Here is a 13,696-nt window from a genome sequence, read left to right on the forward strand (position 1 = left end):
GGATTTCAGTCCTTCACGGCGTAGTGTGTTACCAATTGTTTTCTTGGTGACTATGGTCCCAGCTGCCTTGAGATCATTGACAAGATCCTCCCGTGTAGTTCTGGGCTGATTCCTCACTGTTCTCATGATCATTGCAACTCCACGAGGTGAGATCTTGCATGGAGCCCCAGGCCGAGGGAGATTGGCAGTTCTTTTGTGTTTCTTCCATTTGCGAATAATCGCACCAACTGTTGTCACCTTCTCACCAAGCTGCTTGGCAATGGTCTTGTAGCCCATTCCAGGCTTGTGTAGGTCTACAATCTTGTCCCTGACATCCTTGGAGAGCTCTTTGGTCTTGGCCATGGTGGAGAGTTTGGAATCTGATTGATTGATTGCTTCTGTGGACAGGTGTCTTTTATACAGGTAACAAGCTGAGATTAGGAGCACTCCCTTTAAGAGTGTGGTCCTAATCTCAGCTCGTTACCTGTATAAAAGACACCTGGGAGCCAGAAATCTTTCTGATTGAGAGGGGGTCAAATACTTATTTCCCTCATTAAAATGCAAATCAATTTATAACATTTTTGGCATGCGTTTTTCTGGATTTTCGTGTTGTTATTCTGTCTCTCACTGTTCAAATAAACCTACCATTAAAATTATAGACTGATCATTTCTTTGTCAGTGGGCAAACGTACAAAATCAGCAGGGGATCAAATACTTCTTTCCCTCACTGTATGGTGTAGTGTGACGACTCCAAAGTGTACTATTTTTTATATAACAGTATGATTTGCCAACAATTACAAGTTTTTAATTCAGAGACAAGTTAGTTCCCGCGCCTGACTTACTTTATAACAGCTATAATCAGTCCCTCCGGGATTTTAGAGATTTTGCGATTGCTGAAATTAAAGCAAAATCAAGCAAACTCTTCAATATTTCCAGGAGCTTGCCGGTTTTTCAAAACAATGCACATTCAGCCAAAGCCCTCTTCAATTCATGTCCATCGCACATGAGTACAACTGAAAGGTCTCATTTACTAGTAAATAGGGTTGGGAGGGTTACTTTAAAAATGTATTCCGTTACAATTAAAATTACTCATGTAATATCAGATGCCATGAGTGTACATTCCGCCTTCATTTACAAATTTGAATGGCCATGTAATATGAAGCAATGTGATAACATGAAATTAAAAATGACCTTATATGACCATGGGCATTGTTTCGACTCAGGACAACTGTCATTTGCTGCTATTGTCAAGCAATTGTTTGATACCGTACACAACAGAGCTTCACCTTAGAGTAGGTTAATGGTTGAGAGGCAGGAATTTGGTCAATAGTCGCTGCAAGCATTTTATATTCGACCAATTGGTGTGTAAGAAGGCAGGAGGTTAAAGCAATGCAAACATGTGCACACATGATGCAGTATTAGACCACAAAAGCCGAATTAAGGTCCGATAAAGAGGACTTGTATGGTCACCCTAACAAAAGCATTCCAGAGAACAATTCGTGTTCATTTCTACCAAATTAACTTTGTGCAAAATTTATTTGCTCATGCACTAGGAGGTTGCTCATGTGAGCCACGACTGGCAAGAGAGAACCAGAACTATAATCATGCAGCTATCTATATTGTGTTATGCCAAAAGATTCATTTCTTTGGTTTTAAATGAAAAAAAAAAACTAATCCGGATAGTATTCCCTTTTTTTTTATACAAAATGTATCTGTAATCTGATTACTTTGTTTTTTGATGTGACTGTAACGGATTACAATGACCAGTTTTTTGTATCCTGATTACGTAATGCTGTTACATGTATTCCGTTACTCCCCAAGCCTGCTAGTAAACATCACTACGAAAGACAGAGCAAAACAATTTTGTGTCACCAATTTAAGTAGTTTTCCATTAAAAAAAAAGTCAACAATCACAAAATACTCTGCAAAATCCTGTATGAACTATATAATAAAACCATTCACTCAACAGCCTCTCTTTTATTCTCTCTTGAAGTTCATAAGACAAAAAAATGCAAGTTGTCATATGACTGAGAACCGAGAAAGCAGAAACTTCTCTGTCGTGAAAACTCTCCTGTGTTGGGAAAATGACTGACTTTCACAATGTGCCCAAGAAAAGCTACATAAACAGAAAACTTCTCCACATCAACGATTACATGTTTTGTTTGTTAAACAAGAACTCATTTGTAATCTGTTTATTATTAGAGTTTAGATAATTTGGAGTGTCTGCCATAAAAATCCCTGTGAATGAGCTGTTACTATAGGAACAGTAATGTGTTAGAACTAGTTCACTAATATAAAGCTATTTATCTACTTCCTAGTTCATGTTACAGCCGGGAGCCATGCTGTTATAGAAAATTACCATGATGTTGTATAAGCATATATATATATATATTTATTGTCTAGGGAGCTATTTGTCAGTGGCAGTAAAATGTTATAGGTTCATTAATAGTTCAATTTGAATACTAAATCTTTTAAGTAATTAGTTATATCCAGAGTTGGGTGTAACACGTCACTGTAATCTAATGACTTTTTCTGATAACGCAGTATTGTCACGCATTACTTTTTAAATTTATGTAATTGGATTACAGTTACTGATGTCAATAAAATTATATTACTTGCGTTACAAATATATTGTTAAGAAAACAATATTAAATCAAAATCATTTTTAAATAAATCCCATTTTGCCATGAAGATTTTTTCTTTAGACCACTTGGAGTGGTTTATCACTACGTAAATGAACGTCAGTAAAAGAAGATCGCCTGTAATTTGATATCTTGTGAATGGAGGCAAAACCAATCAGACAGGGTTTACAGGAAAACATGTGGAAATACTCGTGTCTTATTGGCTGACAGCTCTTAATTCTGACAAACTGTAACACAGTCAGTGTGCGGAAAAATAGATATACACCTATTTTTATCTTTAAAACCAATAAAGGGGTTGAAACTGAAACAGTAACATCCTCTCATGCTGAGCAGGAAAACAAGGTGTGTAAATGTGTATAGGAGTTCCAGTTTACATAAACGTGATATGAGCAGAGCATAAGGAAAGATAATGTATTTTGTAACCCAGACAATGATAGCTTAGTTGTGCCTCCCCTTGGCTAGTGATACCAAACTAGCCTAGTTAGAAAAGTTTTATATTTTATCAATCTGGTAGTTCTACAAACAGTGACAACACCCGAGGCAAGTTTTATTATAAATCCAACTTTTTCTGATCAGGTCATACATAAAATTACTGAAAGAACTATGAGTTTCACTTTGTAGTATATTTTCGTAGGTTTTATAGTAATGTGAAATTAAAGTAATTAGTAATCTGATTACTTTTTACATGCAGTAATCAGTAATGTAATCAGATTACAATTTTAAAGTAGTAATTAGTAATCTGTAGTGGATTACTTTTTTTCAGTAACTTGCCCAACACTGGTTATATCTTGGTGGGGATGAAATTTACCCACAAGGATAGAAATATTTGACAGTTTTGACCGTGTGGGCACATTTGGCTGGTTCCCACAAGAAAAACCATCTTTTATTTAGAAAACCCAATAGCCCAAATAGAAAGTTGAAATTAGCATAGCATTAATTACTCACGTTGATAATCATGTTGTGGGGCATGGTGGTTTGCACACCCAGGGTTGGGGGTTCGAGTTCTGCCTCCGCCCTGTGTGCATGGAGTTTGCCTATTCTCCCCATTCTTCAGGGGTTTCCTCCGGGTACTCCGATTTCCTCCCCAAGTCCAAAGACATGCATTTTAGGCTCATAGGCATTTGAAAATTGTCCATAGTGTGTGAATGGGTGTGTGAGTGTGTGTGATTGTGCCCTGTAATGAGTTGGCACCTGTCCGCCTCGTGCCCCAAGTCCCCTGTGAGAGGCTCCAGGCTCCCCATGTCAAAAAATAAGCCGTACAGAAAACGGATGGATGGATAGATAATAATGTTAAGGGAAAGTACTCATAAGGGTATTAAGACAAATGTCTTGTGTATGTGTGTGTGTTTCAGGTTGGCCAAGTAAACCCCACAGTGAAGCTGAATGTGGTTACCTTGAATGGCTCATCTCCCACCATCGAGCTTCTGCCTCCTAGTAGCCTAGAAAAAAGGTACCACATACAATGAACAACTGAATATAAACTGCCTTATAATCTCAGATAATGGCAAATTGTGTTTCAATAAATGCCATGTCAATGCTACTCGTAAACATGTTTGTGTCGGCGTTATTTAATTGATAGTGAGTACTACATAAGCATGGTGCGGTGGGTGACCGAGGAACATGTGACTGTGCGCTGGCTCAACAGAGCTCAAAACACTTCCATCCTCACGCTCTGTTCCACACACACCAGAGATTGTGAACGGGTGAGGTGATGTCTGACATGGCTTCACACACACTAAGATGATTGCTCTTCCTGACCAATGCACATGCAAATACGCAAACACGTACTACATGTGGACAAGAGTTTTTGTTCTCCAACTAACTATAGGTCTTTTATTTGGGATTTTTTTCACTGTAGAAGCATGTAATGACAACAGATAAGTGGATCGACTGCCAGGTAATCAAAGCTTTTTTTCAGACTTAGCCATCCCAGTGTACAGTTTATTAGGTGGAGTAACTCTTCTTGTTCTGTGTGACAGCTGCAGAATGAGGAGCCTGTGTTCTCTAAAGATGGAGCAAAGTTCTTTATTACTTTACCCATTAAGCATGGCAGCCAGGGGTCTTTCCGCCACCTCACCTTGATGTCAGAACAGGTAAATAGTTAACACTTTATCAATTCATTACTGATTTCAGTGATTATTGTATTACCTCAGTAAAAATGTACACAGGTAAAGTGGCAGCAGGTGAATGATAGATGATATATGATAAAGCTGGCTTTCTTATAGTTCTCCACATCATATTCCCTACCACAGCAAAGTGCAGTCTAAGTATTCTCAGGTTCATTGTTTAGAATAGTGCATTGTGGATTTTCATAAGTGCACTGGATATTCTCTACTCTTTTATGTGCGAATACAAAATGAAAAAACTCCCAAAATAGTGTACCATGTGTGGTTTCAGACATGCAGAGAATCTATATTTGTTTGACCTCTGTTGTCTGCTCTCTTTCTCTCTCTCTCTCTCTCTCTCTCTCTCTCTCTCTCTCTCTCTCTCTCTCTCTGATGCTCAGCATACTGATGGAGAGGTCAATGTACAACACCTGACATCTGGCAACTGGGAGGTCACTAAGATGCTAGCATATGATGAGAACCTGAATGCTGTGTGAGTCTCATATAGACATGTAAAGTGGATGCAAAAATCTACACATCCCTGTTAATATTGCAGGTTTTAGTAATAGATCAAGTCAAAACTTTTCTACCTTTAATGTGTTATAGCAATCAACAAACCGAACATTTTAAGGAAAAAACGAAAAGAAAAAATTACAATAACCTGATATTATAAGTGTGCATACCCTTTTATAATGGGAGATATGACCAAATTACCGAATTACATTTAAACTCATCTTCAAAAGTAATTATCATAATGAAGTGATTAACCCCAAATAATGATCAGCTGTTTCTGTAAGATTCTCTTGACATTCCTACAGTAATATCTGGCAATACCATACACATAGTGAAGCATGGTAGTGGCAGCATCATACTATGGGGCTGTTTTTTTCAGCTGGGACTGGGGCACCACTTAAGACAGAGGGAATCATGAATAACTCCAAATACCAATCTGTTTTGCCACATAACCTGCAGGCATCTTTTAGACAGCTGAAGATGAAAAAGTTTTACCTTCCAGCACGATAACAACTCAAAGCACAAACCTAAGTTAACAAAAGAATAGCTTCAGAAGAAGAAGATCAATATTTTGGCTATTTTATCAGCTGGGTTAGTAAATTGATGGTCCATAAAAAGGCTTTTCATTACCAAGGTGTCACACAAGAACCATCTCATGATGGGTAAAAGCAAAGAGCTCTCCCAAGACCTTCACAAACTTATTGTTGTGAAACATATTGATAGAATCGGATACAAACGTATTTCAAAACTTCTGAAACTTCCAGTAAGCACCACTGGGGTCATTATCTGCAAGAGGAAGCAACATCACTCCGGCAGCACCCGGCCACGCACAGGAGCTCCTCGCAAGATTTCTGACCGGGGAGTCAGAAGAATAGTCAGAAGAGTAGCCCAAGAGCCAAGGACCACTCGGAAAGAGAGCAAAATTGAACTTTTTGGCTGTCATACTTCATACCATATTTGGAGAAGAAATGGCACTGCACATCACACTAAAAACACAACACCAACAGTGAAGTTTGGAGGTGGAAGCATCATGGTGTGGGGCTGTTTTTCATCGGATGGTACTGGCAGCCTTCATATAATTGAAGGAACGATGAATGGAGCCCTTTACCGGGAGATTCTTGAGAAGAATCTGCTGCCATCCACCAAGATGATGAAGATGAGATGTGGGTGAACCTTCCAGCAGGACACCGATCCAAAGCATACAGCAAAGGAAACTCAATTGGTTTTAGAGAAAATAAATCAAGGCGTTAGAATGGCCCAGTCCATCACCTGACTTGAATCCAATTGAACGAGATTTAAAGACAATATGTTTAGAAGAATGGGCCAAAATCACACCTGAGTACTGCGGCTGATAAATTTCTTCATACAGGAAGCGTCTTGAAGCTGTCATTACAAACAAAGGCTTCTCCACTAAGTATTAAATACATTTCAGATAGCATGTTCAATACTTTTTTCCTGTGTCATTCCTCTTTATTACATATAACTTCATTTATGGACTTTAATGTTTGGATTTCTTTATATTTGTGGATTTCTTGAGTTAATACCAAAGTCTGGTGAAAATTTCATGTGAATAACCTCATTGGAAATATTTCCTGAAAAAAATGTTGATGTGCTCAATACTTATTTCCCCCACTGTAAATTTTATTAAAAATTATATTTTCTATAATTTTGGTCACAAACTTAAATGCTTTCAACCTGAATGTTAACAATTTTTGTTTATAAACACATTGGAAAAGGTTGTTATTTCCCATCTCAGGAAGAAAATGTTATGCTGTTTTTATTCATGGTACTCTTACCATTCGAGTTTTAATATAAGTGACATTCAGAAAAATAACCCTCAAAATTCATATGGCATGCAGTAATATGTTAAGATATCTTAAGAATCTTGATATGGTTTTAGTTAATTAATGTATGAAAGGGTTAACAAAGTATCAATTAGGGGGTGTGTATATTTATGCACCCTGTTAATGTACGTTTTTCCCCCTAAAATGGTTCTATTTTTTTTCAATTGAATTTTGTTGGTTGATATAAAACATTCAAGGTGGAAAAAGATCTTGGTTTCATTTTTTAAATCATAATAACCTGCCATTTTTAAAGAGGTGTGTAGACTTTGTATATTCATTTTATATTATTTTTCCCTCTAATACATTTTCTGTTAATCTTCCTAGAATTATTATGGAATATTGTGGCTTTATGTGTGGATTGGTGTGTATGAGTATCTATGACACACAAACATAGACAACCACAGATTCTCTTCTTTACACACTTACAGACAAGAGGGGTTTCTGTCTACCTGGTTGTATGAAAAATTTTTATTATCTAAATTAGAAAATGAAATGCATTTGTTAAATATATGCTAAAAGGCCTCAGTATTAAAAAATGTGTACTGAAAGAGATGTAGAAAAATATTCATCAAAACTAATATTCTGAAAACAATTGTGACAGTATTAAATACTTATTTCTTCTCATGTAAGATTATGCTGTTTGCTGGTACTCTGTCATCAAGTTATTCCCCAGTCAGAATAACAGTATTTACTGAAAGTCCATAATAATGCCAGTATTCTATTGTCATTACTAGGTTTTCATAAAATGTTATAGGTTCTAGGTTATCTATGTCAGTATTTCCTAACCTTTTTTCAGTCACGGCACCCTTTGAAAATGTTAAAAGAGCTTTTCTTTTAAGAAATCTGTCCATATTCTTTTGTACTACAAATGCATCAGCTCATTGCTAAATATCAGGTTAAAACACACGCATACATTACACATACTGATGTTGACGTGCTTCTGACAGGTCAGCGAGGGGGGTCGAGGGGGAGGGATTAATTTTTTATATATAATTTATTATTATTATTATTATTATTATTATTATTATTATTATTATTATTATTATTATGCGCTTGTGTGTCTGTCTTATTATTTCTGTGTCTGTGTTATTATTTCAGACACCAAATATTTATCATATATATTAAATGTTTTATACACATTTTAGCATTTTAAAAATGTTCAAAGGATTCTTACACTGCACCCCTGCTCTCATCAGACGGCACCCAGGGTGTCGCGGTGTTGGGAAACACTGATCTATGTTATCCAGCACTAGGTTTTCTTAACACATGTAAAACTTTTGGATGGATAACTGTGATCAGTAATTTGCTGATGGCCTCGTTGTCATTCTTGTATTTATGTAGGTATTATATCAGCACAGAGGGCGGAGTCTCACAAAGACACCTGTACAGGTGAGTTGTGGAGAATTCACGTCTTCTGCACCTGATTAATAAGGGCTCTACTATAACAATCATGTTCTGACGGACTTACTCTACCATTTGAACATTTGAACAGTGTGTAGCTGCATATGGATTGGTCTAATGTTTTAACTTGTATATCCAGGGTGAAGACAGTGGATCTGTTTCATCGCGAGTGTTTGACATGTTCCTTGTCCAAACCTCACTGCTCATATTATGATGCTATCCTGAGTCCGGATTTACAAACAGTACTGCTACACTGTGCAGGTTCCCCCCCCTCTTCATCAACATATTATGCACATCTCTTTGTTTTTTTTAACTGGGAAAATCAGGTTTAAATAAGACATAAATTGAAACTTGTTGATTTTAACTTGTTGATTTTGAATCTTCTAAACTTAGCAGTAAATCAGCACACTGTGCTCCTTTGGGTTAGATGAAAATTAGATCCAGATATAAGTTTTTCCAACACTATACACTGTGGACAAAAGCTCAGTTTTAATGAAAGTCTAAGAGCATCGAAAATATTGGAAATAGGTGACTATATAACCAGGGTGTCTACAATGAAGCAAACAAAAAAAAATCTATTAAATTTAGCCATTCAATTCATACACCATAATGGCAGCATGTAGGCATAATGGCAGGATAAAGTGGTTACTGAATGCTACTGAAAGTGAATGCGTGAATTGAAAACCACACATCTGTGCTTATTTATTCTGAAGGTCATTTTTTTTTATTATTTCAGTGTTCAGAGATTCAGAGATATTTTAAGTAGTGTTCATAATTCATACATTTTGTTAGTGTTCACAAATTCATATTCAGTCATTCAGTTTTCCGATATTCAACAAACTGTGTACAGGTTGCTCAGGTTCGACCAGTCAAGAATAAATATCAATCAGGAGAGGGTTACAAAAAATATTCAGTGGCATTGGATGTACCATGGAACACAGAGAAAGTTTGACACAACAGTGACGTTACTAAGAACAGGCTGTCCCTCCAAAATTGATGAGGAGACCAGGAGAAAACTGGTCAGGGAGGCTGCCAAGAAGCCTACGGCAACATTTAAACAATTGCAGCCATTTCTGGCAAGAACTGATTGCTCTCTACATGTGACAACAATCTGCCAAATTCTGGGATACAGGGTAGGGTGGTAACATGGAAGCCTTTTTTAACCAAAAAAATAAATAAAAAACATCCAAGCCTGGCTAAAAAAATCCATTCTCCCAAGACCATGGGGATTAATGTGTTATGGTCTAATGAGACAAAAAAAACATCAGCAAAAGAACACCATCTCCATAGTGAAGCATGGTACTGGCAGCATCATACTTTGGGGCTGCTTTTTTCAGCTAGAACTGGGGCTTTAATCAGGGTGGAGGCAATAATGAATAGCTCCAAATACCAGTCAATTTTGTGCAAAACCTTAAGGCTTTTGATAAAACACTTAAGATGATGAGGAATTTCACCTTTCAGGATGACAGTGACTGGAACACACCTCCAAACCAACAAAGGAATGGTTTCACCAAAATAGGATCAAAGTTTTGGAATGGCCCAGTCAAAGTCCAGATCTAAATTCAATTGAAAATCTGTGGAGTCACCTGAAGAGGGCTGTGCACAGGAGATGCCCAGCCAATTTGACAGAGTTAGAATGCTTTTGCAAGGAAGAATAGCAAAACACTGCTGTCAAGATGTGCCACACCGAATGACTCTTACTCAAAAAGATTGAATGAAAATCTAAAGGTGCTTCAGCTAAACATTAGTTTAAGGGTGTGCACACTTATGCAACTAGGTTACTGTACATTTTTCTTTTTTCCCCTCAAATGATTTATAGGTTGCAGTGTCACAGTTTAATTTTTTAATGGTCATCGAAAACTGACAAACTCTGATCTTAAAATCAGAAACTCATCTCTCTCTATATATATATATATAAAGAGAGAGAGAGAGAGATTAATACATTTTCAAGAGGTATTCACAAGAATATGTTTCACAGAAATGTTAGTTGAGAACTTCCCTTAGACTTCCACTATAGTGGGTGTCTTTCAAGTACACAAGCTTTCTGTTGTTTCCTCAGTAAATGGAGATAAAGGTAGAAAACACTGAAGTACTCCTTTAATTTCATCAGACTTGAAGCACATTATAGTGATTTACTGCTAATGTTCAGTAGATTCTCACGGTGGGGAAGTATGGCTGTGTAGACATAATTAATTATAAATGAACTAGCACAAATACCTAAAGTGATTTATTTTGCTGAGTGGGTTAAAATGTTCAAGTTGTGTCTTTCCTCAGGGCCTGGAATTCCCAAAACTACTGTGCACCAGCTTGCCAATATAAGTAGTGAGTATTAAACACACCCACACACAGTCACTAAGAATAAAATGATTTAAATCATAATTACAACCCTAATTAGAGAACACTTTCTGTTCTTTTCATTGATTTTTTTTTTGGTCTTTTTCTGCTGTCTTTTACTTCACTGGGATTATTGCCAGTAATGTCTTCAGAATGAAATGAAATTAATACATGCCTTGCAAATGATCAGATAATTACTGCCTTGATTTTCAGCCTGATAATTACTGTACTTGTTTTTTACCTAACAATGAATAAAATAGCTAGGGAACATTCTGACCTTTTCTAATGCATAGGCACATCACAGACTGGAGAACAATAGTCGCATTTCAGGCCTATGGCAATGTATTCCTGGAAGCCTATTTTGGATCACAGTGTGTATGCTCATTGAACTTTGTAAATTAACCATTAAAAGAAAGTTCATATGAAAATCCAGTGAGAATGCACCATTCACTTGGTATGCAATGGTCTATACAGCATGCCGATTGCACAGTCACTCTGTTTAACATGGCAACACAGATGCTCATTGTGTTCTGCGTAGCTATCAATTATTGTTCCATTACAAAGCTTATTGTTGTTGCATTGTGGTTTTCTAATACATGCTATTTTTACTTTATGCTTTCTTGTACAGTTGTGTATCACCAAATGTGTATGTTTAATCAACACAGCCATAAATGAAGATATTTTTTATTTTTTGTTTTTAAATGATTTGATCATGTTTTTGGACAGTTACATGTCATACAAATGGATATAAACATAATTAATTAAGTTTGAATGTGAAGATTAATAATAATAATAATTACATTATAATAACATTTATATAGGAATTAAAGCGCTTTATATAGTAAAGGAATCTCATCAACCACCACTAGTGTCTAGCATCCACCTGGATGATGCATTCGCAGCCATAATGCACTGGAACGCCCACCCCACACCAGCTATTAGTGGAGAGGAGAGAGTGATGTCGCCAATTCAGAGATGTGGATTATTAGGAGGCCATGATAGAGACAGGCCAATGGGGGAATTTTACCAGGACACCAGGGTATACCCCTCTTCCTAAGTGTCCTGAGATTCTTAACAACCACAGAGAATCAAGACCTGCAACAGTGCTGTTTCTACAGTATAGTGTCCCCGTCATTATACTGGGGACTGAGGCCCCACACAGACCACATGGTGAGCACCCTCTGCTGGCCTCACTAATACCACTTCCAGCAGCAACCTTTGTTTTCCCCCAGGAGGTCTCCCATCCAGGTACTGACCAGGCTCAACCCTGCTTAGCTTCAGTGGGCCACCAGGCAAGAACTGCAGGGAGATATGCTTGCCCTTCAGATTGTTATTGTTATAAACAGAGGGGAGCACTTACGCACTCTGTACATAACAGTGGACTGTTTTTCATATGTACAGTAGATTAGGTTATAAATGTAAAGGTAGCTGGGGCATCTTTCAGAGACATTGGAATGGAATTTTTAACTTTTCGCATTAGGGGTAACCAGATTTTACAAGAATAGAACTTAGTTAAGCTACACTATATGGACAAAAGTATGTGGAAACTTTACCATCATACCCCTATGTGGTGATTCCCTAAACTGTTGCCACAAAGTTCAAAGCACACAATTGTATAGGATGTCTTTGTATGCTGTAGCATTACCGTTTACCTTCACTGGATCTAAGGGGCCCAAACCTGTTCCAGCATCACAATTTTTTAAGTTTCAAAGAGCTTTGAGCTTTGGGTGAAGAATTTTGACTACATTTTGCGTGGTTTATTGATTGTCCAACAACTACCCTTAGCTTTCTGTGAGTTTTAGTACTTGGGTTTTCTGGTTTTCTATCATTAAAAAAGGGGTTGGATAGAAAAAATTAAACAAAATTAATATCCCTAATTCCAATGATTTATGTCCTATTTGATTATTAAAACTATTAATATGTTTTCCATAGCAGATTTGTAAAAATGTCCCAAAGCACCTTATGCTAAATTTCTCCCATGAAGAAGATTTGTGAGCAAGTGTTAAGTCTAAATGTCTGAGATGTTTCTTCTTCTGTTTTTGTAGGTTATTTGACTGTAGATTCTGGTCTGGAGTTCAGAGACTTGCTCAAACAGAAAAACATCCCCCGCAGAGAAATCAGAATCATACCCTCCAATAACCATGGTAACAAATTACTGTCATCAGCACTGATATGACATACTATGGTCAGTGCAAGCATAATGATTTTTTAGATAATATGTGGCTGTGTATAAAGTACACTAAAGATGGCACTGAAATGCATTTGTTCATATTGATAGCTGTTATAATGAGCTGTGTGCTTGCAGCACTGCGACTGGAGCTCAGCTTCCCTGTGGATTTTGATGAGAGTAATCAGCATCCTCTGCTCTTCATACTGTACGTTCATCCATTATTTTCCATTTCACTATTCTTTCACACATACCCAAATACACACAAACACCCATTGTGTGTACAAGACAAAGAGCTTGAACATCCCCAAAGCCAGCATCAGATTTACAAGACATTTCACATTTACAATAGAGAAAGTAGAATCTGAAACCAATACAGTTATAAAGAAAGTTTATAACTGACTTCCTGGTACACTGATTAGTTCTAGAAATAATAGGATTCTAGTATTCTTATCTAAAAAGCAAAAACTCTCATTAAGAAAATGTTTCAATAACATTTCAATTTCAGTAATCACCCATTAAAATGAAACATACAGTAAAGATTGAAATGAAGCAGAATACATTAGTGAAATTGTGTAATCCATTACCTAAAGGTTCTGATAATTGTTACTTATGTAATAAATTATCAGTACAACATTAGAAAGAACATTTTTAAGCGTTTCCAACACATTACACAGTGTATTTTTCGTTCATTACAAATATTAAGCGTAT

At 36.8% G+C, this 13,696-nt stretch overlaps 1 protein-coding gene across 1 annotated transcript in view; it reads left to right on the top strand.

The window, feature by feature from the left end:
* LOC128608957 (inactive dipeptidyl peptidase 10) overlaps positions 1–13,696 on the top strand; it is a 64,235-nt gene that overhangs the window by 42,073 nt on the left and 8,466 nt on the right. The window contains exons 10-19 of the mRNA XM_053627199.1: positions 3,974–4,071; positions 4,201–4,324; positions 4,480–4,518; positions 4,601–4,714; positions 5,128–5,219; positions 8,425–8,472; positions 8,624–8,745; positions 10,759–10,806; positions 12,864–12,962; positions 13,124–13,193. Coding sequence (XP_053483174.1) covers positions 3,974–4,071; positions 4,201–4,324; positions 4,480–4,518; positions 4,601–4,714; positions 5,128–5,219; positions 8,425–8,472; positions 8,624–8,745; positions 10,759–10,806; positions 12,864–12,962; positions 13,124–13,193 — 854 coding nt within the window. The remainder of the gene's footprint in view (positions 1–3,973; positions 4,072–4,200; positions 4,325–4,479; positions 4,519–4,600; positions 4,715–5,127; positions 5,220–8,424; positions 8,473–8,623; positions 8,746–10,758; positions 10,807–12,863; positions 12,963–13,123; positions 13,194–13,696) is intronic.

This window comes from Ictalurus furcatus, chromosome 6 (assembly GCF_023375685.1).
Source record: "Ictalurus furcatus strain D&B chromosome 6, Billie_1.0, whole genome shotgun sequence".
In the NCBI taxonomy this organism is placed as follows: domain Eukaryota; kingdom Metazoa; phylum Chordata; class Actinopteri; order Siluriformes; family Ictaluridae; genus Ictalurus; species Ictalurus furcatus.